The sequence below is a fragment of the Capra hircus genome, chromosome 23 (assembly GCF_001704415.2).
Source record: "Capra hircus breed San Clemente chromosome 23, ASM170441v1, whole genome shotgun sequence".
Classification (NCBI taxonomy): domain Eukaryota; kingdom Metazoa; phylum Chordata; class Mammalia; order Artiodactyla; family Bovidae; genus Capra; species Capra hircus.
The window spans coordinates 38,462,289-38,488,103 of NC_030830.1; the positions used below are offsets into that span (position 1 = coordinate 38,462,289).

The window sequence follows — 25,815 nt, forward strand, 5'->3', positions numbered from 1 at the left end:
AGGTACGTAGTAAAGAGAAACTTTGCATAAATGGAGGTGTTATTACCGATGGCTGGACTAAGGTTTTATCACTTTAGTTTCTTGGAAGCTAGTCCAAGGCAGGGAGATCTTATGAAAAGGGTTCTGGTGGCCTGCTGCTCCAACAGGGATTTTAGAGGCGATTATAATATTGCGTGGCCTTTGGTCTGTGGTCGTGGATAGAGGACAAGATGGTGTGAGAATGGGATGGGGGTACCTGCACAAACTCTAGCGCTGGATGGAGGGGTGCTGTGGTCGTTTTTGAGTTCTCCTGCTCTGTGTTGATGACTCTACTGCCCACACAATCTGCCCCACTGCTGTCTAGGGGTCTGAAGGTCCACTGTTAGGGAGTTCATTGTTTTGGGTTTCAAAAGATCCTTAAAAGATGCAAATCCCAACCTTTTGGAAAATAGGTACCAGGTGATGTGTGTTTGATGGTGACAATCAGATTGGGCAGATGGTCCAAGTCTAGCTCTTGGCATTGAGCTGCAGGTCGGCTCTGGCAGAGCTGACCCCAACTTTCCAGCCCCGGGCTCAGATGCCTCTTTAATCCGAAGTGAAATGAAGGCACTCAGTCGTGTCTGACTCTTTGCAACCCCATAGACTGCAGCCTGCCAGGCTCCTCTGTCCATGGGATTTTCTAGGCAATAGTACTGGAGTGGATTGCCATTTCCTTTTCCAGGGGATCTTCCCAACCCAGGGCTCGAACCCGGGTCTCCCTCATTGTAGACAGAGGCTTTGCCATCTGAGCCACCAGGGAAGTCGAAGCTTCATGCAAAACCCCACTGGGCTTTGCTGTGGTCAGGCCGTGGCTGCAGCCCTTCGTCCCTGCCCAGCCTCGCATTTTAAGGTGGACAAGGACCAGCTGGAGAGTTCTCAGGGACGGATATCCAGGCAGGAGAGGGTTCCAGAAGCAATGAGATAAGAGAACACATCTAGAGACCTGGGCTGTCGGGTGATGGGCTGGCTGGAGGGACTCGGGGTGAGGCAGCCTCTCCTCAGGGCGTGAGGGCCTGCTGCTAGCCAGGTCAGCTCTGAGGAGTGTGCATGTGCCAAGTCCCTTCAGTTATGTCCAACTTTTTGTGACTCTATGGACTGTGTAGCCCACCAGGATCCTTGGTCCATGGGATTCTCCAGGCAAGAATACTGGAGTGGGTTGCCATGCCCTCCTCTAGGGGATCTTCCTGACCCAGGAATCGAACCTTCATCTCTTATGTCTCCTGCAGTGACGGGCGGGGCGGGGGTGTGTGGTTCTTTACCGCTAGCACCACCTGAGGAGCCCCCTGTTTAAGGAGGACTGTCCTTAATTCCCGTGGGCTGACGGCGGGACTATCTGCTTTGAACGGTGCTGAGCTCCCATTGCAGGAAGCGCTCCAACAGGGGGTGCGAGTGTATGAAGGCGTCCTACACTCCTCAGGTCTCTTCCAATTCTACGACCCTCCTAGGGACCCCACAAAGGAGAAGGAATACCTGAATTGTTCCCACTTAACACTTGGGAGGCGGGTGTGAGAGCAGGATGGGTCCAGTGTTGAGGAAAGAGATGACCACCTTGTCCCCCACCCAGTCCTCCAGTGGTGGTTGGAGGTGTCCTCCCAGAGGGTGTGGGCTCTGGGTGTGGACCAGTCATCTTGAGAGCCCAAATGGAAGACTTTGACCTCAAACAGGCACTGACCTTTGGCGTTCGGAGTGGCCATGGACTCACTTGTGCTGATGAGGAGACTTGAGCTGAGAGTCAGCCCTTGTTTCTCCTACTCACCGACTGGCTTCCAGCCAAGAGTCTGTGAGCCCCACCCTGTGTCTACAATCTTTGCCTCTGGGACAGAAATGTTAATACCTGGGTGCACGTGAGTGTGTGACTCCAGGCATACAAGTCACAGCAGGCACGTGTGTGAACGTGGTTATCAGTGTCAGCATGAAATAGCAGATTTGGTCACCCCTAAGTGTGTATGTGTGTGTGTATGAGTGTGTTTATGGGAGGCCACTGAGTGCTGGAAAAAGAATTTAAAATCCAGAGAAGTGGATTCAAACCCCATCTCTCCCTGCTTCTGGACTGTGAGACTGTGGGGAAATCTCTTAATTGTCAGAGCCTCAACCTCCCACTGCCAGCCTGGCTCATTGCCAGGCTGGGGCCAAGTTGAATTGAGAGCTTGTGGATGGAGGATGTGCTGGGTGCCCTGTGGCTGGTAAGCTGACTGTGTTTGTATATTTGTTCCAGAAACACTGAGAGCCTCCCAGGCAGTGTGGACACAACAGAAACCAGACAGACTCGGGCCCTTTTTCTGGAACTTGGATCAAGACAGGGAGGGCAGAGGGCAGACGGATACCCAGGGAATGAGGCCCTGTATTTATACTTGGGGGCCCGGGAGGGAAACTTTAGGGTGTTATGAGTTCTCGTAGGTTGACAGTACGAGAGCATGTGTTGGGGTCACACGAGTGTCTTAGCCCGTCTGTGCTGCCGTCACAAACTCTCGTAGACTGGGTGGCTTAGAGGCAGCAGGGATTTGTTTCTCACGGTTCTGGAGGCTGAAGTCCAAGACTCAGGCGCCCACAAGTTCGGTGTCTGGTGAGGGCTTCCTGGTTCCGAGACCGGGTCTCTCTGTGTGCTCACACGGTGAGGGAGCAGTCTGGGGTCTCTTGTATAAGGGCATTAGTCTCTTTCATTCGGGCTCTGCTCAAATGACTTAATTACCCAGAGGTCCCCACTTGTACTACCATCCCACTGGAGATTACGTTTCAACATATGAATCTGAGCGGGACGCAAACCTCCAGTCTATAGCAATGAGAGTCTGTGGATATGACCCTGGGTCCACACTACGCTCCCTCGGAGTGGCCGGCTGTTTGTTGTAACTGTTGTTTGTAGTCCAGGAGTGGAGAAGGGGGGCAGCTAAACTCCCTCTAGGAAGCGGTGATAGAGCTGCTGCCGTGGAGCTTGGCAGGTGCATGAATTAGAGAATGATGTGTAGATGAGGTCAGCGTATAATTGAGAAAATAACCCCAAACGCCAGCACGCTTGTGAAAAGTTGGCCAGTTTCCCAATTGGCCAAGGTCCGCTCTGGGCACTTTCTCTGGTGTTTCGCTGCTGTTGTTTATAAATACATCATCGGTGCATGTCAGAAGTCCTGCGATCGGCAGATCATTGGGATGTTACGGGTATTTCTGAGCAGACTAGGACTTTGCTCTGAAATCCACTTTCTGTCAAGGCAATTAACAAGTTTACAAGAGCAGCTGGGTGTTCACGTAGCCAAGGTCTGCGGCTGTCTCAGGGTTACCATCTGGAGGCATGACCAGGATGGGGTAGAATTCCCCGATCGGCAGGCAGAACTTAGATAATGTCCCAGGCAAAGCAGAGATACAGGACAACAAAAAAAAAAGAGGAAGGAAAAAGAAAGATTTGCTTTGATGAATTCTGGATAGGCAGAATTTTATAATTAGAAAGTCTGGAAAGATTTAATTTCAGCACACACAGAATCTGTGTGTGTGTGTATGTATGGTGTGGGTAGTGTGTGTGTGTGTGTGTGTGTCGGGGGGGTGGTTAATATTAAAACACAATCTTCTCAGGCAGGGCTCTGAGACTTTAAAAGTCTGAGGACACATCTGCCCCACAGATCTTCCAGGTGTCTCCTTGGAGGAGCGTAGGCTTTTTTAAAAAAATGTTTATTTCTTTATCTGGCTACACTCTGGAGTTTCTCCTCCCTGGGGAACACTCTTGGAATGCCAAGGTCATGCTCTCCGCCCCCTCCCCCGCCCCCCACCTTGCCCTGCCCCTGGGGCCGCTGCAGCTGGTCCTCCTCTCTGCCTCCCTCCCCTTCCTCTGGGCTCAGGGGCGCTGTTGTTTCAGGAAAGCAGGGGCCAAATCAAGGCAGTTTTCTTGAAAAAACTGCACAAAGGAAAACCACTGTCAAGTGGAATTGTCTTGATGCTCTGATTAGAAGTAGCAGAGTGTCCTTTGAATGCGGTAGGAGGACACTGCCACCATCAGCAATGGGGGAAACCGTTTCCATAGCAATGACAGGTTTTTTCCGTAATAACAGCGCCTCTTTTCTCTTTCATTGGAGGAAGATGTCAGGCCCTCTGTGTGGGGAACCCCCTCGAGCCAAGTTAGTGCAGGAAGCAAAGGGGCTGGTTTGATGGTTCTGTTACTGAGCAGCTTCTCTGCCAACCTCATCCAATTTGCCCGATCACAGGCACATACAGCGCAAGCAGAGAGCACCCTGACATCATTCAGTGAATATCTCTTTTTTTCCCCTCCTTTTTCTTTTTGGCTAGAAGCATGTGGGATCTCAGCTTCCCCACTAGCGATGAAACCCAGATGTAGCCTCGGCAGTGAAAGCGAATCCTAATCCCTGGACTGCCAGGGAAGTCCCTCAAGGAATATTTCTGACTCAGCTAACTTTGATCTTAACATCAAATAGAACTTCGACCTCAACTTATCTTCTTTTTAAACCATGTGCTGCTAAAGGGAGAGAGTAGGGACTTCCCTGGCGGTCCAGTGGTTAAGACTCCGCCTTTCCAGTCCTGGTGGTGGAAGGTTCAATCCCTGGTAGAAGAACTAAGATCTCGCATGCCACAGGGCACAGGCAAAAAAAAATAACAATAAAGTTTAAAATAGCTAACTAAAGAGTGAGAGTGGCTATCAGGGGAACAGAGCGTCGTTGCCCTCACCGCGTGCACCCCACCCCCACCCACGTGAGGGCTCCAGCCGCATTTCGTTCCCTGGCACCGGGCAACCTTCCTGGCACATAGCGGGTGCCTGTTAAAGCTTTGCCGAAAGAAATTAATGAGAAGAAAGCAAAATATTTTCTTCTATGATTTCTCTTCTTATCCCACTTAATGCCACATCTTGGAGGCATAACTGTAAGGCAGCTTCTGAGGCTTTTCAAGAACATTAGACAACTTTCAGATAAAATAACATTGCTAAAAGTTTTCATGTAACTTTATTGCTTCTTTAAGGAACCTTGAGCAACAAATAAATCCATACAAAGTGCCTGTTTCCTCACCTCATTTCCTCCAAGACTCCAAGCATGTGGATGCCTTGCCAGGTGGAACCCACTGGCTTCTGGCCATCCTCCCTACCCTTCCTCCTGAAACTCATGTTTGAAGGAAGAAAGGCATCCTTAACTGTTAACTCTCGCCTTCAAATCTCTGTGTGTTTCCCTGTGCCTTTTCTTCCCTCTCTTTATGTATCTTCCTCACATTCACAAGGATCCCTGCACATCTGAAACTGCAATTACAGCTTCTCATTTTTGTCTCTAAGCTGGACATAGTAACAGAATCCATTTTAAAGTAATGAATCAGTTGGTAAACACGGAAGATATAATGTAGATACATTAATACTTAATACACTAATAATAGTAAATGCATGATGAAGCTGTATTGCAAATTAGAGTAGGCAACCCATAAATCTAAATTCCATAGGAATCTCTGGGAACTCAGGACTGAGATTCCAAACCATATTTCCTTTTTCTCTTAACTTCCACCAAAGGGCAAAGGGTTTCTGAACAACTTCAGAAAAATTGGAAAGCCTCAGGAGATTCAGATTAAAGACACACAAATCAAGTGCACTGCCCACACCCCAGCCTGGTTAAAATGCTGCCCAGAAAGAGGAGGTTGTTTTTTCTTTTCCATGAGTAGTTGCTTCATTTTGGAAGGAGAACGGAAGGGTCCCGGCTGCTTTAAGATGGAACGGGTCCGAATTCATTTATTGCATGTTAACTACACACTCTTAGGTATTGTTCAGTTTACTAAACGCTCATTATACATTTATTCCTTTGTTTAATAAGTACTTACTGTGTGCCAGTGATGTGCGGCATCTTCGTAGACACTCAGGAAACAAGACCCAGCAAAACAGACAAGGGGGGAGGCAGAGAGGCTCAGGCAACAGACCGCTAAACACGTGAAGAAATCTTGCCGATAGGAGGGCCCCTTTGGGTAGGTAGAGCTTCTCTGGCGGCTCAGACAGTAAAGAATCTGTCTGCAATGAGGGAGACCCGGGTTTGATCCCTGGGTTGGGAAGATCCTCTGGAGAAGAGAATGGCATTTCGATATTCTTGCCTGGAAAATCCCATGGACAGAAGAGCCTGGTGGGCTACGGTCCACGGAGTTATGAAGAGTTGGACACAACTGAGTGACTGAACACACACACACACACACACACACACACACACACACACCAGTGGTTAGGACATGGCACTTTCAATGCTGAGGGCATAGGTTCAATCCCTGGTCAGGGAGCTAAGATCACCAAACTCAGTTTCAGTGGACTACAATCAATGTGTTGGCAGGGTGGTCCTCCTGGAGGTTCTAGGGGTCCAGCTGTGAGATCTGGGGCATGACCTCCTGTGGATCGGTTTCCTCCTCTGGGACATGGGACAAGGATACCCGTCTTTCCAAGGGATGCTGAGGAATTTAAACGAGACAATGGCTTTGAGAGTTGATAGTACTCACATGATGGGTAGGTTGGTTGGGCACATGGGTCAGCACCACTAGCCCACCTCGCAACCTCCAAGGCCTCTTCTAAGGGAGCTGTCTGTTTCAGTTGTAGTGCAATGGAGCCTCCAAGGGGCCCGAGGAAGCCTCTGTCGTGGAGGAGAGCCAAGTCTCTGGACAGGCTGCAGAACGCCCAGAAGGATTCAGAGTCGTGGGACTGCCAGGGCCCTTCCCTGCCCACCGGCCCCTTCAGGGAAGGTCTTTGTCGGACGGCCAGTGATGGGACCAGATGTCTCAAGAGTCTAGTTCAGTCTGTGGAGGCTCAGGACACCACAGCTGCTGCCCCCAGCCCAGAGGAGACCAAGGACCTTCTCAGTGAGCAGAGGCCTCAGCAGGACGCCAAGAAGGACAAGGCCCAGTGGCAGGCCCCGCAGGGGTGGCTGAGGTTTGTGGTGAACTTATTCTTCAGGATGAGCCCTGAGGAGCCCAAGGAAAAGACCAACAAGAAGGCAAAGGGGAAGGAGGGCCCCCCTGAGCCCGCAGAACCCCCCGAGAGCCTGGGCGAGCCAGCTCCCAGGAAGAAGGCCCACAGCAAGAAGGCCAGCCGCAAGAAACACAGTCAAAGGCAACACGGTGTGGAGGAGGCCAGGGGGACCCGAGACCAGGAGGCCGAGAGCCAAGAGGCCAAGGCGGCTGAGGCCTCATGCGGCGAGGGGGCTAACCTGGGCCCAGCAGCCAGGGGTGAGCAGACTCTGCCTGTTTCTATGGTGACCCCACCCCAACCCCTACCCCAAGGGCTGGGGTGCTCTGAGCTGCTTCCTCAAACCTCTCAACAGAAAGGGACTCGGAAGGTAGGGCCACCATCAGGAACAGCATCGCTTCTTAGAGGTAGAGCCGCACGGGGGCTGGGAACCGGAGGAGAAACCCCAGTTCCACCACTCACCGGCTGGGTGACCTGGGGCTGGAGACTTGCCTCACTGAGCCTCAATTTTGTTTTTCCTTTCATTGATACAATAGAGACTATAACAGGCAGCCGTAGTCCAGAGCTGGCATACAGCAAGGGCTTCGTAAGTGGCAGACGCTATTATCGTTAAGTGCTCAGGGTTGAGGAGTACAGCCAGGGAGAAATATGAAGACAGAGGGGAAGCTGAGCAGGAAGCTCTATCCCCCAACATTAATCTATGTGTGAGGCCTGGGGTAGGTGACAGGGAAGTAGAAACAGCTGGCTGCTGGTTCTAGACTTGATTCCACCAAGTTTGGGATAAGTTTGCTGTGTGACCTTGAGCAAGTTGCTATCCCTCTCTGATATCTCTTTGATTCTCACTTGTAAAATGAGTGAGCTGGTCCCCAAGGGGCCTTCCATTTCTGATGTTTCGTGTCCTAGAGTTGAATGTCCCATAGGCAGCTGGAGGAAGATGGAAATTTGCCCTACAGGACTCAAAACTCACCATGTTTTTCATGGGGAGAAGAGATCCAAGGAAGATCCAGGATACTTGCTGGTGGGGGAGTGGAGAAAGATGTCTGGACTGAGGCAGCCTCTTTTCAAATGGAAACCTTGGAGGGTTTCTGATTTTTTTGGTTAAGCCTAGAGCTGGCTCCAGCAGTGCCTGGCCTGCTGTGAATTCCATGCACTGTGTTGATAAACAAAGTCAGAAGAATCTCACTGACACCCACACGCAGTCCCACACATTTGGTTTCATCTTAATTATAGGTGGAGAAGTCTCTGATCTCCACCAGTTCTTGCTCCTCGAAGGTGAGGGTGTTGGAGTCTGGAAAGTTTCTTTCCAAGCTGTAGGTCACCAGCAGGAAGAGAAGCTCAGAAAGCTCGATATTTCTGTTAGCAAACAAAATGGATTGCTCCAGGCGACTGCTTGGACCTTGGATGTTTAGACCTCACAAAATGCCTGTGCTGACCTTGGCTCTTCTGGTGCTTCTGGTCCATTTAAGTTAGAGTTTCACGGAAGGGAGTCTCAGGAATTAGACTGGCCTCTGGAAAATGCTTCTGCCTTATGTGTTGATGAGCATGGGAACTTTTTAAGTCATTTAAAATTTATAGAAGGAATATACACACACACATATATATATATAAACACCCACATACATATACATAAATATTTAAATGTATAGAAGAGTGGAAAGAATAGTTCTGTGCACATTCACATACTTAAAATTGTTAATAGTCAGCCATCCTTGCTTCATTGTTGCTGAGCCCCTTTAAGTAAAGTGATGCTTCATCCTTAAATACTTAGACACACATCTGCAAGAAATAAGGACAGTCTCGTACACTACCCCAGTCTTGTTGTTGCCCTTAATAAAATCCATAAGGCTGTGTGAATCTAAGTTCCTACCAAGAAGGGGCATATTTTAAAAGATATGAAAATAGAGGTGCTATGCATCTGTGAAGGAGTGGCTAAGAGGCATTTAATTGGTTATTTTGCAGGAAATTTGCAGCATGATTGTTCTCTCACGTGAGAGGGAGATGGCTGGTAGACTGAGTCAAGGAACAAAAGCCTAACAGGGTTTATAAATGAGAGGCAAGGGGTAAGAACATCTGCAGACAGTCTGGGAAGAGGGAATCTAGTCTGCATCTTCTTTTGTGCAAACTGATCAGCTGGCAACTAGCGGAGGCCACTCTGGGCACACTGTCTTTGGGTAGGTCGACTGGAATATCAAAAGAAAACCATTTACATCGTTTGGGCTTCTGTGTAAAGACTTGGCAGTGTGGTTGGGCACCAGCGTGGCAGGCTCTCTGTGTCCTGCCTGCTGGAGTGCCTCTGTCCACCTCAGATGGGCTGGCGTGCCATCATTTCCCTGGCTAAAATTTTGTAGGTCGAATCATCTCTAACCTTGTAAGGTATTTCCAAACGCAGTCTCCTTTGATGGCCTGACAGCCTCCTGAGGGATCCGGGATGGGACTTATGATTCACATTTCACAGAGGAAGTGACAAAGGCCCAGAGAGGTTAAGAGACTTACCCAAGGTCACACAGCTTGGGTCACAAACTCAAAGTAGATGTTTACAGATCTGCAAAGTTCAAAGGATATTGTGGGGTACAAGTTGAATGCCTGAAGGACTGACTCAAAATTTCTGCATAAAATTTCATGCTTTGGCCTAGTACCCTTCACCTGTGGATCTTCCAACCCTTTCTTAGAAGGACCAGGCCCTGGGATGTGTGCTTCCCCATCCCCAATCTGTGGCCTAAAGGAGCTGTTTTAAGAGGACCCTCACTTAATCCAGAAGTCCCAAGTTGGTCTCAGAAGGCCAAGGCAGTCATTAAAAAGAGTCCTCTCTAAGCCCACAAAGATTAACCCGGTGTATCGGTTTTCTTCCAGAGGATATCATCATCGAGAAGATAGTGCAGCTGCTCCAGAAAGTGGGAGACGAGTGGGAGGAAGAGGTGAGGCGCGAACCGTCCACGCCGATGCCCACGGGCACACTGCCCTGCCTCCTCCTTGCTCAGACCCTACCTGTCCTTCCAGGCCTCGCTGCTCCCCTGCTCCGGCCTCTGTCACCAGCCGTGCCTGGGGCCACCCTGAAGCCCTTGGGTGCTCCTCAGCTGCTTCCTGGGGAGCTTTCCCCTCTCCTGGGGGTCAGGGACCTGACTCAGTTTCTCTCTCATCTCTCCCATAGCAGCATCAAGCCCTTCAGCCTGTGGTGACCCCACGAAACCCAGCACCAGTCGTCAAGAAGAAATCCCAAGAGAAAATGTCCAGCCTTAAGAGAGCGTTTTCTTTTAAGAAATATGGCTCGGAGGAACCCAAGAGAGCAGGGGCCACCCATGTTTCCAGCCCAGGGTCCCGGCAGCCCAAGAGGCCCAACTTTCTGCCCCTGTGTGTAGGCGGCCATCGGCCCTCCAGCTCCAGCCTCCCCGGTGAGCAGGCTCACGGTTACCATAGCAACACTGCCTCTCACGCTGGAACCTTCCCCATGGCTTAAATTGGTCATGTGTAGAGCTGCCGTCCCAGTTCTGAATTTCACTCTGCCCTGAGCAGCGTGGGGAGGGCAAAAGGAATGCCAGAAGGTTACCTCCACACACCACGCCTCATCGTCTAGGCAGCCCAACTAAGCCCCTGGTGGAAACTGTGTTCAGAGAATTCCACCAACTATCGTGGTCTCTCTGCAGCCTCAGCTTCCACACCCTGGCAGCAGGTAGCACATGTAGGAAGGAACTGGAGCCTGGCAAGCAGGAGATCTGGGTGCTGGGCTGTATAATCCCTAACTCTGTGCCTCAAATCTCACCTGTAAAAATAAGACATTTTCTGGCTGTGTATCTGTTGGCCACCAGTCCTCATTTTAGGAAGTACATCTTATTATCTCCATTTCACAGATAAGGGAACTAGGGTTTCAGGAGGTAAAATCATGTTTGTGGTCACGGGGCCCATCATGATGGAGCCAGAGTTACTGGGAGAGAGGGTCTTCCTGGTGTCAGGGAGGAGCAGCCTAGCAGGTCATCCTGGCAGGTCATCCTGGCCGGAGGAATTCACATTTTAAAAAGGAGGAAGCTATGTTGAACACCAAAGAGTGGATCCCCGGTGGTGGGATTTCAGGCCACAGGGGAGATGTTTTCATGTAGGAGGAGCCTGGCTGCGATGGGTCTAATTCGGGCCAGGGCATCAGGCATCTACTCTCCAGTTCGCAGGTGAAGCCGAGATGATGGAGGGATGAGCTTCCAGGGGAAGGAAGAGGGGTGGCGGAGAAGCCCAGAACAGGGGCAGCTATACGGATGGACGTGCGAAGAGTCGAGGGAGCTTGGTCTTCAGTACAGCGCAGCCAGGGCCCTGCCCAGCAGCCCCCTGCCGCCCCCAGAAAGCCTCTGCACGTGCTAGCCTTGGAGCGCACCCTGAGTCTCCGCCGACTTCTATACGTTAGTCAATACCCTCAGGCTGGTGAAACTCACCCACCGGCTCCTTTTGCTTTTTAGATGTGGAAGAACCTGAAGTCCAAGAGGCTCTACCTACAGATGGTGGACATCCAAGTCTCTTTGAGCTTCGCACCCCAGCAGAAAGTGGGGGACCCGACGAGGAACTGCAGCAGGACAGAGCCGCAGAATTCAGTCAGTACCCACTCTTCTCTTCTCAGAGGCCCCTTGGAAAATGTCTAAGTTGAGCCCTCTACTTCCAGAAGAGAAACTGAACCAGAGACAGGCAGTGACCTGTCCTTTCCTGCCTCTGAGCACTGCGGGCTGGGGAGGCAGCTCGGGGTCCAGAACATAGGCCCTAAGCCAGACTGAGCCTCAGCTGTAAAACCGCAAAAGTAATAATGCCTTCCTTGGGGAGGCCAACACTAGGAGATGCAAGGAAAGCATTAGCCCATGGCAAGGGCTCCGTAGAAGGGACATCTTCAGAACCTGGATTTGAACCTGAGCTCTGACCTCTCCAGCTGAGTGATCTTGGACAAGCTCCTTCACCTCTGGTCTCAGTTTCCTCATCTATAAACTGGGGATAAGAATCGTACCCACTCCCTAGAGTTGCTGGAAGTTCTCAATGAATTAGTGGTGATGAAGCATTTAGAGGTGTACCTGGGAACTGCTAAAAAAATATCAGCTGCAGTTTATTGTGACTATTCGTGTGGTCATGTAGCCCAGCTTGAGAGCAGAGCCTCAGGAGAAATAAAGAGGATAGGAAGAGGGGGAGAAGCCTTAGGAGAGAAGCTGAACCGGTGGTGGCTGCCACCTTTATCATTATTATTTTATCATTGGCGGAGCCAAGACTGTAATCATGTAATCACTGTCCCTTCTGTGTGTCTGCAGATCCTCTCTCCCTACCTCTCCCATTCTGCCTTCTTTGCTTTTCACAGAGGCCGTGCCTTGAAGGAGAATTGAGAAGGGCCCCTGATCTACCTAGAAGTGGAGGAAGGAGCAGGGAGGGGGGATTTGGGACCAGACGGCCTTGAGACACCTTCCCCTGGAGGCAAGGGTCTCGGCTGTTTTCCTAAACATAACAAGGCACATCTAGGCCCTTCCTCAGCAGTAAATGAATAAGTGAATATGTTTCCATGGTTTGAATAAGTGAATTAGTAGATGAATATGTTCTTGGGGCTTCCCTGGTAGCTCAGCTAGTAAAGAATTCGCCTGCAATTCAAGAGACCCCGGTTTGATTCCTGGGTCAGGAAATTCCCCTGGAGAAGGGATAGTCGACCCACTCCAGTATTCTGGGGCTTCCCTGGTGGCTCAGATGGTAGAGAATGCATCTACAGTGTGGGAGACCCTGGGTTCAATCCCTGGGTTGGGAGGGTCCCCTGGAGGAGGGCATGGCAACCCACTCCAGTGTTCTTGCCTGGAGAGTCCCCATGGACAGAGGAGCCTGGCGGGCTCCAGTCCATGGGGTCACAGAGTCGGACACGACTGAGCGACTAAGCACCTGTTCCCACGAAACCAGCTCTGCCCTCAGGCCACCTCTGGGGAATCTGTGTCCCCACCGTGGGTTGGGCCAGGAATGACCTCAAATGCAAGCTCATCAGCCCACCCTGGAGGCCTGTGAGAATCACCCAGGGAGCCACCGGGTCTTAGGAAATGAAGACTAACCACAGAAAAGCTTTTCTCAACACTTTAGGAAATGAAGACTAACCACAGAAAAGCTTTACTCAGCACTCAAGTGTGAGCAACCCCTTTGTTCTTTTTTTTTAGAAGATTTCGTCCAGAAGGTCATTGCCCTACTCCAAGATGCAGAGGAGCAGTGCAGAGACAAGGTGAGGAAGACGTTCCCCACATAGACCCTGACCTTCACTTTGGACACCGCCCCCCAGCCTGACACTCCCGTGCCCCTCCCCTAGTCCTACATCTTGCCAGAGCCTGGCTCCTTCTCCCCTCCTTCCTGGAGCCTCCCCTAATCGCTGCAGGCTGTGCTTGTCTCCCCAGCTCTGAGCATCATCACCCTTCTGCCCTAACCACACCATCTGGCCCACAGTGGGTCTCTGTTTGTTTCTGGAGCTGCTGGTCTCAGCTGACTTGTAAAGTCAGGGGCCCTGACTCAGTTTCCCTTATCTCCCCTGCAGCAACTTCAAGTCCAGGAGCCAGAGGTGGCTGTAGAAAACTTGGCCCCAGCCTGCAGGAAGAAACGCCAAGAGAGAAAGTCAAACTTCAGAAAAGCCTTCTATAAAAAACACAGCTCCAAGGACCCCAAGAGAGCGGGGGCTGCAGGTGCTGCCAGCCCAGACTCCCGGCCACCCAAGAAGCCCAGCTTTCTGCCCCTGTGTGTTGGTGGCCATTGGCCCTCCGTCTCCAGCAACTCTGGTGAGCAGACCCGGGGTTGCCATGGCAACAGAGGCTGCCTCTGGCCCCGTGGCTTCCTCCAGGGCAGGGTTGGCCTGATGTGTGGTGTACCATTCAGTCTTGACTTTCACGCTGAGCAGAGTAGGGCGGTATGGGGGCTCAAGAGGAGAAAGGAGTTGGTTGATGCCAGGATTCATCCCCCACAACACACACTCTCCCCCACCCATCATAAACCCCTGAAAACATAGTATGACAGCATCACCATACATAAATCAGAATCACCTGGAAAGGTGATAGAAAAAGAGAGACTCAGGTTTGATGAAGCAGGACATGTCCTGGGCCTCTGTGTTTTCACTGCAGTAAGGTGTGAGGACCACTGGGGTACAACAATCCCCCCAACATTGGCAGAGTGCCCGCTGCATGCCGCGTTCACACATATTATCTCATTTAATCCCCCTCACAACTCTCCCAGTTGACAGACAGAGAAAGTGAGATTCAGACAGACTAAGGGACTCAGCAAAGGCTTGCCAAGTTAAAGGGGAAGGGGGCTCACTTGCTGAGACTTGTTGGCAGGCCTGCTTGCTTTCCTCCCAGATATAAGGAGGCAAGGGGGTAGGTGGAAGAGAGAATGCGATGCCTGGAGGGACAAAGAGCACTGTGAACTCCTCTGAGGCAGGTCCAGTGGTGCTGGGGGTTCCCTGAGGGGCCTGGGAAACCAGGACCCGTCTTAAGCCAGAGACTTTGGACAGCTTCTTGTCAGAACCTGGGTTCAGTGATGTGCTGGTGGATTTGAGACAGGTGCAAACACATTCACACCAACTCCTCTTTGCCTTCAGATCCGGAGGATCTCGAATTCCAGGGGTCCCCACCCACAGAAGGGGAGCCAGTTGGAGCCCCAGAAGCACCCTTCCAGGCCAGAAGCCACAAGCCAGAAGTGGGACCTCAGCCGGACGGAGCAAATGAATCCAGTTAGTGTCACCCTGCTCTCTCCTGGGACAGCTGCCCCGGGGCTTCCCCTTTGCAGGGCTTTCACAGGCTGAACCCTAGTAGGGAACTGGGAAGACAGCTTTACAAATACCCCAGAAGACTCTAGAAGGGCAGAGAGGACACAGGGTTGACCTTTGAACTGGGGCAGAGTTGCAGGTGGACAATCTTCTTCAGGTAGAGAATGTCTGTCCATTCTGTGGGATGTACTTTCACCCCAACGCATGCCACTGCTTCGCATGAATGTTTCATGTAAAACTCCTAGCTTGCTCTGGATCTCATCACCACTGGCCTACTGCAAAGAAGCTCCAGTACACCAGGGGCACGGGGTCCAGGGGAAGGTAGCCTCTGCAGATTTCTGAGGTATAAAATTCCCACCTTGGCTGATTTCAAGTTGCCAACAGTTTATAACAAACGGGTCTCCAAATATTCCGAATATTCATAATTAAGTCTTAGTAAGAGCCGCCACCTGCACACCATTGTTTACAACCCAGGCTGATGGTGCAGGCTATTCTGCAGCCTAGATAAGGTCTCAGTTTCCCCATCTGTCAAAACGGAGCTGAATGTGGTGGCAGGTGAGGCTCGGCAGGTCCAAGTGCCTTCTTTGTCTATAAAGCAAAACGAAACAAAACCCTCATGCTCCAGCTCTAGTTTAGGGGAAGATTTTCCTTGGTTCTTCATAACTAATCTGTGTGCTGTGTTTTAGAGGCAAAATACTTCTGGGATCGATGGATGGGTTATTGCAGAACTTGTCAACAGTCCCTCAATCCTTCTTTATTTTTCTTAGAGGAGCTGATCATCCAAGAGCTGGTGGCCCTTCTCCAAGAAGTGGATGGCCAGTTGGGAAAGCAGGTGAGGAGTGCTCAGTACCCCCAAGGACTGAACCCAAGTTCAGGCCCCATCTTTGCATCTGGGTGACCGTGGCCTGCCCCATAACTTCCGTGGGCCTCTGTTTTCTCTTTTCCAAAATGGGGGATAAATACCTACTTGCCAACTTTAGTGCTTATATAGAAAATGCCGGACACATAGCATAGGAGATCAATGTTAATTTAAAATAACGTAAAGCTCTGTGTCTCCACTTGCCAACCAGGACTTCCCTCTGTCCAAACCATCCTTGAAGTTCAGCTCAAGGAAGCCTCCTTCCCCAGGTCGCTCTGATCTCGTCCTCTATCTGCCCTTCACTCTGTCTTGGCACACGCTTCAGCAATTATGAGGCCTCTAATTCTTTCAAGCTTTTAGAGTTCCCTCTATTGCTAGATAGCTTGTAACATAAGGTTCCTCGCCTTTGAAAACCTCTAACACAGATCACATACAAAGAGGCAGGTCGTAGATGAGTGATCAGTGTGGTGGCGCTGGTTTAGTCCCTGAATCATGTCTGACTTTTGTGAACCGGTGGACTGTAGCCCACCAGGCTCCTCTGTCTATGCCCTCCTTCAGGGGATCTTCCCGACCCAGAGATCAAACCAGCATTGTAAGTGGGCTCCGGTATTGTAGGTGGTCTCCAGCATTGCAGGCAGATTCTTCACAGCTGAGCCTGTAGCCATTGCTATTGGTACCTCCTCTGGCACCGCAGATCACCTGGCCCAGCTCCCGACTGCCAGCACTTGCATCCTTTTGCCTGAAGACTGGCCTCTCCAGAGTCGTTTACACCCACACAATAGGCCAGCGTGACACTCTCCACCTTGCCAGGAGCAGCCCTCAATCATCGGCTGACATACTCCAGCTCCCTCCCCACTTGGGGGGATAACTCTGGGGCTTCCAAATTGCCCCAAGGGGATCAGGCTCAGCTGCCAGCCTGAGGGGGCTGCTTCCCATTCTTGCCCCCCTGTCTCCACTCCCCCATCCGTGTCTGCCCGGATCACTCACCACAGAAGTGAGCTGCATTTGAGTCCTAGTCTTTGGATCTGCCTCTGGGGGAACCCAACCTAAGACATTTAGGTATTAGGAGGAGGAGGCCTAGGGCAGGAACTGAAATTCACCCAACATCCACTTTTCACAAAACATTAAACTATCTCATTAACCCCCTCCCCCCAACAATAGTGCGCTGGGGGAAGGTATTATTACCCCCATTTTACATATGACAGAGGCTCAGAGAGGTCACACAGCTAGTGAATGCTATTTAAGCATCCATTATCTGAATCCAAAGACCTGCATTTTGTCTTTTGGTTTTTTTTCCCCACTTTGTTGTGCTGCTTGGAGCTGTACCTTGCAGAGCAGATTCTGAGAGGCCAGGGAAGGTGGAGGAATTTAACAAGGTGTTCTGTCCCAGGGACAGGGAGGCACCCAGCCTGACTGCGTGGGGTTGATGGAGGAGGGGTGCTGGGGGGAGGAGAGTACACCTGCCAGCCACACTGATGGCCTGCCTTCATTTCTGCCTCCAGATCAAGCGACACCCCAGCTTTAAGAAATTTTTCTACGAGCCCTCAGCCTCTTCCCTCAGAAAGCTGGTAGCCACGCTGCGCAACCAAGAGGCCCACACCACTGAGCCCAAGAGAACCTACCCATTTGTCTTTGGCTTGGGAAACCAGGGTCCTGGCAACAATTACCACACCGTCCTCAGTCTCACAGGCCTACACTACAGGACACCCAGTTGCGGCCAGTTCCCGTACGAGGAGGCCCAGCAGGTGAGAACCGGCCCCGTGGCACGAGGGGGGACGGACTCAGATCACAAGGACCTGCTTCGTGTCCTCTCCCCTCCCCTGCTTAGTTCAGGACTTCTGGGGTCCAGCTCAAATGCCACCTCCTTGTCCAGGCCTTCTGAGACAATGCTACACCACAGCGGTCTTCATCTTTCCTAGCCTCCCCGCTTTACCTGCTAGTAAGCTAATTAGCATCCTCTTTTATTTGGCTCTGGTCTCCAACAGGAGGGGTATTTTCATACTTCTTGATGTATGGAATACCTGACCGGCTCCTATCTTAGCTTCACCCTCTTGCTGTTTCATGGGTTGTGCTGCTTGGCTTGCCAATTGAGACGATCATAAAATTTAAAGAAAAAAGTACAGTAAGATTACATATCAAATAAGGGATGGTGAGGTAGTTGAGAAGGCTCCCTGGGGCTGTTGGGTTCTGAAAGGCTTCTCAGAGAACATTCTTCGAGGACCTTGCCTTGACTGATTATGAATAGCTTCTCTTCTGCCATCGCTCACTCTTTTGATTGGTTTCAGGCTTTCCCTAATAATCCTCCCTTCCCTGAGACTCTGGGATGGTCCCTGTAGAGAGAAAACTTATTACTGATCTTTCTTAAAATCTGAATTTTCTGGTGGACTCTAAGTTCTCCCCACCCTTTTCAAATTCACTTAAGATGACCAGCTTACAAACATTTAACCACATCTAAAGTGCAGAAACTACTGAGTGAATTGTGATTTTAAAGCAACGAAATGTCCTATTGCTGTTGGACAAATAGGACCAGAACTTCCAGATCCAAATGGTTCCCTGGGGAACCAGACCTTTATTGCAATGATATCACTCTTACTCAAACTCTTCGTCTCCCCCTGGAATTAACTTTAGAAGCCATGTGATAAGTCTGTCAAGAAAGCAGGCCTTATTTCATGATACTTGTACCTCATCATTTCAGTGGCTTTCCTGATGGGAACCCCTTATGACCTTAGACCTCTCTTTTCTCAAACTCACTGTCTTCTGGAGACTAGGGGCAATTTGCCCTCTAAGGTGGAGTGACTTAGCAGCAGCAGCAGCAGCAGCAAGGTGGATTAGGTAACCTACGCTGGATGCAGTGATCTGAGTTCTTTGTGGAAGATATTTTAGAGACATCAGTTCTGACATCCTCAGTAGCCCTAACACTGTATCTTCTGGTTTTGCTAGCCATTCATTTATTTATTCAAGCATCCATCCACTCAGTACATATTGAGAGCCTCCTATTAGCCTAGCTGTATAAGATGCTCTGAGGGCCTGTGAAAGGTTCTAATGGAAAAAGACAGACTGTTTACTGATAATAAAAGTAAATATCAATTAAATGCCAAATTAGCACTAACTGTGGCCAATAAAGCAAGTTGGTTCTGGGAGCCTTCCAGGAGGTAGCAGGCATTGATTTTGACCTTTGAGGATGGAGAGGCTGTCGATGGGGAGAAAAGACCAAGAGGACACTGCAGGCAGGAGGTCCTCTGTGAGCAAAGACCCAGAGGTGGGAGCTAGTGGGTTAATGAGAAGTCTGTTGTTATCCGGGTGGGACCCATATGTAATTGGACTATGACTAAAATCTGTGTTCTTTTTCTCCTCCCAGAGCATCACAAGTTTTCAGATCCAGAGTCCAGACTGAAAGCTGTGCTTTGCACTCAAGTTCCCTTGAACTATGCAAACATTGGTAGCTTCAGCCAGGAAACCCTGAAAATGCTCCACGTTTTCCCAGTCCAGTCCTTCACAGACATGACTGAGGACGAGAGTGGACAGCCATTCTGTGTCCATGCACCATCGTGGGCTCATTGAGACAGAGAAAGAACATGGTGTTCGTCTACAAAACTGGAGGCAAAGGCCATGGGGGAAAATGCACTGGACTGGGAATTAGGAGACCAGGACTCCACCAGCTGACCTACCTCCAAACTTGCTGCAAAACCCTGTACGAGTCCCACGTCCCTTCTCGTCTCCAGACCTTGGATTCTGGGCTGGATTAGAGACCCATCAGATCCCTTCTGGTTGTATTATGCTAAAATATCTCTAAAGAGAGATAGCAAGTGCTTTCACTCTGTGGCTAAATATACCCACCCCACATAGCTGGAGGCAATCTTTAAGTACTGACCAAATGAATGAATGAATGAATGGAATGCCTGAGATTCAGGCAATTCTGCCAGACATTCTCTGGGAGGCCTTGGTCCTCAACTGGAATTGTGAGACCAACGGTTCTCCTCTGAATTGGTAGGTAGAGAGGAAATGGGGGAGTTACCTCAGTAGGCGTTGGTCTAGAGCCTTGGACCAGGAATAAAGGCCTCTGCATTCTGGGGCCAACCTTAGGGCCTAGTGCTGACTCATGTGCCCTTGTTTGCTTGTTTATCGTGCGTTTTCTTGGTTCATCAGGGCTAAAAATATGCCCATGCCATGTAGAAGAGCTGCTGATACTTTTTTTCAGATGTTAGTTTTTTAAACAAATCTCTTGCTTCCCTGATAGCTCAGCTGGTAAAGAATCCGCCTGCAATGTGGGAGACCCCAGTTCAATTTCTGGGTTAGGAAGATCCCCTGGAGTAGGAATAGGCTACCCACTCCAGTATTCACGGGCTTTCCTTGTGACTCAGTTGGTAAAGAACCCGCTGGCAATGCGGAAGACCTGGGTTCAGTCCCTGGGTTGGGAAGATCCCCTGGAGAAGGGAAAGGCTCCACACTCCAGTGTTCTGGCCTGGAGAATTCCAGGGACTGGATAGTCCATGGGGTTGCAAAGAGTCAGACATGACTGAACAACTTTGACTGACTTTAGTTTTAAAAATACGTCTATGCTTAATCTCTGACCTGAACATCCACATGCACGTAACAGATGTGCAGCTACAGGTCTCACACAATCTATTCAGCTTGCCGACAGTACTTAGTGCCCACATGGATTTGTAGAACCTCCTGGGAACCCTGCAACCTCTAGATGGGGCCGCAGCAGGGTGGGGACAGCTGGTCTCTCTTAGAATCCTCTCAGCCCTCTGTCCTGTAATTCTACAGCCGAGAAATGAAGCTGATGCCTTTCAGCTCTGCCATCTCATGTTTTGCTTATTTAGTCGCTAAGTCATATCTGACTCTTTGCGACCCCGTGGACTGTAGCCTGCCAGGCTCCTCTGTCCATGGGTTTCTCCAGGCAAGAACCCTGGAGTGGGTTACCATTTCCTCCTCCAGGGGATCTTCCTGACCCAGAGATCAAACTTGCGTCTCCTCCCTTGGCAGGCAAATTCTTTACCACTGAGCCACTTGGGAAATCCAAATAATCCATGCAATGATATCTAAAAGTAAATTTGGAAATTGAATGGGGTTCAATCGTGGGGATTTGCCAAAAGTCACTAAGAAAATCAACACAAAGAGTTCTGAAATTACATAGTGCTGTGTCTATATAAGTTGCTATTCTTATGATAGCTACAGTCTGGGTAGTTTTCAGGAAATGGGGGAGGGCTTCAAGCTAGATTGCCAGGGATGGTTGAATGAGTGTGCACTGCTCAAGAGACCAAACTGCAGGAGACATTGACTTCTGAGACATTGTGGATTTATAGACTTATGATGATGATTTTCCAGCTGACGGCAGAAAAGTATCTTGAGCAATGGGCTTTTTGTTTTTGCACCAAGGCAAGGGTTTGTCTTCTACACAGCACAACAGTTCCAACACATGTGTCTCTTATCTGCATGAATGCCTGACAGGGCTATGAACGCAGCCCTCTAACACTGCCTAGAGCACGTGGCCATCGGGGAGAGCGTGTTAAAACCTGGATGGCCAACCCATCCTTGTTATCCTTGGTGGACACTGTCTTGCTGCTGTGACGAGCCCCATAGGGTAGAGCTGAGGAGGGGGAGAAGCCAAGAGACTTGGGCACTTAGCAGGGACTGGCCTCAAACTTGAGGCAAAGTTTTAGATTCTGAAAGTCATTTAGTGTTATTGCTGCTCCTGAGAAGTGGAGGAGGTTTATTTATTTTATGGATTCATTTTAGGCAGTGTTCAGGAACACAGCACTAAAATGTGAAAGATCAGAATCAGTTTTGAGAAGAGGGTCAGGCACCTTCTGTACAGAGTTTCTTATTTGGAATGATGTTCTTTAAGTTATGTAAGTATTTGGTATGAGTTTTTGATGCTGGCATCTGAGTCTCATTTTTGTACTGTGTTATTTGAGCAAATAAAGAAACTGATTTGCACAGAAGTCTGACTTGCATTGGATTATTCACCACGGAGGCAAGATGGAGCCACCTGCCACATCTAGGCCAGTCCAGAGCCTGCAAGGTTGTGGGGGGTCTGCCTCCTTTTTCCTGCCTGGGGGCCCTGTCCAGATGCTATTCAGGTGTCTCATCCTTGTGGTACCAACTTGCTGAGGCAGTGGGGAAAAAAAAAGTGCCCTGTCTTGAGCATCGGGTGACCTGGATTTTAATCCAGCTGCCTTCAGGCCGATGACCTTGGAGACAAGATACTTGCCTTCCAGACCTGCCATTCTACAACTGCGATTCTTCCGGTGGCAGGGAGCTGTATGTCCAGGGAAGTCTGGGCCAGTCCTAACGCTGCTTCATCTGCCCTGTTGATTCCTAAACTCTGGTACCCAAACTCGGTCACTCAAACCAGGAAAAAAATGGACGAATACAGCGCCTGGTTTTTGGTCCAGAAAATGTGGTCTCCATTGAAAGTCATCTAAAGCCTCCTTTCCCCTGTCTCAGGTAACACGTGAGTTCTTCCAGCGGCAACCTGAGGAAAGGGAACTTGTATGCATGGCTGGTCTTCTTTCAGAAGTTAAGCCTCCTTTCCCCAGCTCTTGAAGGTGGGCCTTAATGCTCTGAGAAGGGCAGGAGACAGCCGCACTATCGTTGTCTCACGGACGAGGACGCTGGGGCTGGGAGTGCTCCAGGCCACACAGCCAGCTGCACACAGAGCCACCAAGGACACTGCTCTGAGAGCCACTGCAGCGCCCGCCCTCCCGCAGCCAACATTTATCTTTGTGTCTGGTCTAGTGCCAGCTCTGCGGAATCCACAGAGGCAAGACACGACCCCTGCCCTCGGGACACTCACAGCCCTCACTGGCTGCGGAGCCAGTCTTGCGCCAAGAGGAATACAGGACTGTGGGACATGGTGTGAGAGTGGGGTTCCCTCCACTCACCTTGGAGGCCTCGAGCACTGAGGCACACGGGAGACCCTGCTGCTTTGAAAGGCTTTTGAAAGGCGGGCAAGTGACAACAGGACATAATGACCTAACCTCTTAGTGTCCTGACAAGTCAGGAGGCTAACTGGGTGGGTCAGAGATACAGGTGGGAATTCTCTGGTCGTGCAGTGGTTAGGACTCCAACTTCACTGCCAAGGGCGCAGGTTCAATCTCTGGTCAGGGAACTAAGATCCTGTGCAATCTGAGTGGCAAGAAAAAAAAAACAAGAAAAAACCAACTCCACAAAAAAACAAACCCAGAGATAATGGGGTAAGGGGGTCAGCAGAGAACTGGCTGAGTTTGGGTGTTAGCTGGGCTGCAGGAGGTGCTGCGCTGTGGGCGTCACTAAGATATGCTTGTTTGGAAAACTAGTAAGTATTCTGGCCTTGGCACCAGTGACACCTTCTGATTTCAAAACACAACCCATTCCTGTGGCTGTTTTTTCTTTTTCCAAGGCATAAAAAGGAGAGAGGAACTATTAAGGCTGCCAAAATTAGCAAAGAAAAATATGGGTGGCCCAGTTAAATCTGAACCTCAGATAGACAACAAATAATTGCAATGCTGGGGGTACCCTTACACGAGGTAATTATTCATTGTTTATCTGAAATTAAAATTTAACAAGGAGTCCTGTATCTTTTTTTTTTTTCTCTAGCCACCCTGGAATTCAGGCAAGAACAATTCTCTAACTACCTTAAAGCATCTGGGCTCAAATACAGGCTTGAGTTAGAGCAATAGTTAATATTATATTCAGTTCTCCTTTTCACACCAGGGAATAAGCATTCCTGAGTTGTGCAAGATTGAAACCCTCCCTCCCTGGCTCACATGTCCCAGGGCCTCTGGGCACACAGTTACTTGCAAACAGCAAGACCTTCTTAGGGAAAGGCCTGAAGGCAGCAGGGCCACTCCACCTGACTCCTGGGGCTCTTCTCTTGACTGGCGGAGCCACAGAACTGAGCAAGGCAGCAGATGCTAGAACACCTGAGGTTTGGTTCTTCTCAGGCCTCTCAAAGGTACTTAGATTCCTCCAGGTAGATCCGTCTGAAGAGGATGGATGTAGACTCTTGTTCCCTCACATGGTCCTGTTCAGTGCAGGGTCCACCTGCCTGCATGCCATAGCCTCCCACCCACCTGGGCTTAAATTTGCATGCGTCCTTCTCAGGGGCCACAGTGCAGGGCTTTCTTCCACCTAGTCTTCTAGGATTTGCATTCTAGGATTTGTTGAGCAAATGCATCTGAGGCCTGTGGACAACCTGTTTTTCCTTACTGGGTCTGGCTGGAGCCAGAGGTTATCCACAAGCAGTGAGTTAATTTTATTTTATTTTTCTGGACAGGCTGTAAAAATTGAAGTTAAAGGCCTCTTTCTTGTGGATCGTTTTCACTGAGGTGTGAACAGCAGACAGAGTCTGCCCTCATCTGGGCTGGGAAAGGGGAGGGGAGGGCACACACGGCCTCCCATCCCCTCTGTCAGCACAGCAGGACAGGGGATTCCCGTGAGTGGCTGAGATGGAGTCCGCTGGTTCCAGGTCAAGCCTTTTGTGTATTGTGTGAACAAAAAACAAACAGCAGAAGAAGATGTGGTCTCTTGACACTGCAGGAAACAGGAAAGGGTGTCCGTGGCTCAGCTCTGCCTGACCCCCGACAGTTTTGCCCCGTGGATGACCTCCTGGGAGAGGACGAGGGTCTCCAAGAAGCAAACTCAGGCTGGCTTGGGAGGAGGACTCAGAGCCCAGCTGCCTGGGAGGAGGCTGTGCTGCCCACTCTTACTGTCTGTTCTGACATCCATCTGTCTGTCCAGAGCAGAGTAGCGGAAGGACCAGAGGGAAGCTGGGAGGATGTTTAGACCAGAAGGCTCTTGCCTGGGGGAAGCAGGATCCTTTACCCCAACAGGCTTGGTAGTGGGTGGGACCCCAGTCCTTGCAAGGCCTGGGGTGAAAGGAGGGCATCTGAGAACAGTGAGGAGAAGGTTCAGCCTCGCGAGCGTCAGGTTCTCTCCCGTTTCAGCTCAAGTTTCCTCTCTCGGCTCACAGTTTCCTAGAAAAAGGACACAAATTCATCATCGCCAAGTCCCAAATCTAGTACTTCCCTCCCCTCATATCCACCGAGACCACTGCTCACACCTTCATATGCTTTGGGCATCCTGAGCAAATAGCCACACTGATATGTGGAAAGAGGAAATCTCAATTTGTATCAAAAGCCAGTTCAAGGGTTTCCTTTGTTATACAAGTGGTCTTCTGCAAAAGCAGAGTTCCATTTGCAAAGCAGGAGTTGGTGGAAGCGCGTTTGCCGTATTTTTTGACTTACAAAGTCTGGTTGATATCTGGGTTTTCAGGAAGAGGTGGAGTGGTCTGCAGTATGCTGAGCACAGTTGTGTGGACTGCGTACTGCACAAGCATGTGCTGCCAGTACAGAAGGGCGGGCACGTCACAGGCGTGTTTATGCGGCCATCCGTGCAGTTTTCAAGCAGTCGGTAATCAATTGCTCAAAAAAAATCAGCACGTTACAACAACTTTCCAGCAGGTGGCAGTCACGTTCTCAAGGAAAGGGTGCTCTTGTCTTGGTGCACAAGGCATTCTACAGGCTAGTGTTGGCCTTGACCCTGACCAGGAAGAGGCAGGTGGGGGCAGAAAGAAAGATGGGCTGACGGGCCTCAGAGGTCACCACAGCGTCCCGGCACAGGACCGGCAGTGGCTGGCCCCCAGGGACACCCTGGGGCGTTCCACACCTCAGGGCAGCTGTATTCCTGCATGCGGCTGGGATGAGGCTTGTAGGCGACCCAGACTGTCTCGGAGGTGGAGATCAGAGAGAAGTCAAGTGGGCAGGGGGCAGACCTGGATGTGAGAAGCCGAGGAAGCACATGTGAGAGGAAACGAGACCAGAAGGGGGAACTGGGAATCCTGATTTCCAAGCCCTCTTCCACTTGCTGTGTGACCCTGAGCCAGTCACTTGCCCTCTCTGGGAAACGGCAGGGAGACACCTGCAGAACTCATCTTGGAGAAATGCTGGGATGTGGGTTTGGGGTACTCATGGATAATTTTCAAATCTGACTGTGTCATTCTGTTGTTTAAATCCTCTCATGACTCCCCAGCAACACAGACGAAGTTCAGCCTCTAGCATGGCACCCAAGCCAGACTGACCTACCCTTTGCCATGTGTCCGAGTGCCTCTCCAGGCCTCTTCCTGCCCAAATGGAGGAGCTACACTAGACCCTGTGACTTCTGACTCTCACTCCAGCGCTCCTTCTACCCTGGAGGCTGGGCCCTGGCGACAGATGCAGATCTTGGCTCTGCCATCTACCAACTGTGTAACTTTGGGCTTGTCACTTAACCTGTCTGTGCCACAGTGCTTGGAATATAATAACTACTATGTAA

General features: G+C 50.4%; 2 protein-coding genes across 5 annotated transcripts in view; one reads left to right on the forward strand and one right to left on the reverse strand.

Moving 5' to 3' along the window:
• Positions 2,045 to 19,745, forward strand: C23H6orf222 (chromosome 23 C6orf222 homolog). The gene is made up of 11 exons (XM_018039310.1): positions 2,045 to 2,201; positions 6,554 to 7,185; positions 9,776 to 9,840; positions 10,074 to 10,314; positions 11,365 to 11,496; positions 13,069 to 13,130; positions 13,437 to 13,674; positions 14,490 to 14,621; positions 15,425 to 15,489; positions 17,019 to 17,261; positions 18,875 to 19,745. The coding sequence occupies exons 1-11, from the start codon at positions 2,179 to 2,181 to the stop codon at positions 18,908 to 18,910; spliced, it is 1,869 nt and encodes a 622-aa protein (XP_017894799.1). The 5' UTR covers positions 2,045 to 2,178; the 3' UTR covers positions 18,911 to 19,745.
• PNPLA1 (patatin like phospholipase domain containing 1) overlaps positions 23,083 to 25,815 on the reverse strand; it is a 52,822-nt gene continuing 50,089 nt past the window's right edge. For 2 of the 4 annotated variants that reach the window (XR_001917132.1, XR_001917133.1), the window contains 2 exons: positions 24,750 to 25,276; positions 24,374 to 24,479 (listed from right to left, as the gene is read on the reverse strand). Coding sequence is in view for 2 of the 4 variants with exons in the window: in XM_018039266.1 (XP_017894755.1) it covers positions 24,429 to 24,479; positions 25,171 to 25,276 (157 nt within the window). In the remaining 2 variants the exon portion in view is untranslated. Of the gene's footprint in view, positions 24,480 to 24,749; positions 25,277 to 25,815 lie in introns of all 4 variants that reach the window. The other 2 variants (XM_018039266.1, XM_018039267.1) reach the window with 2 other exon arrangements.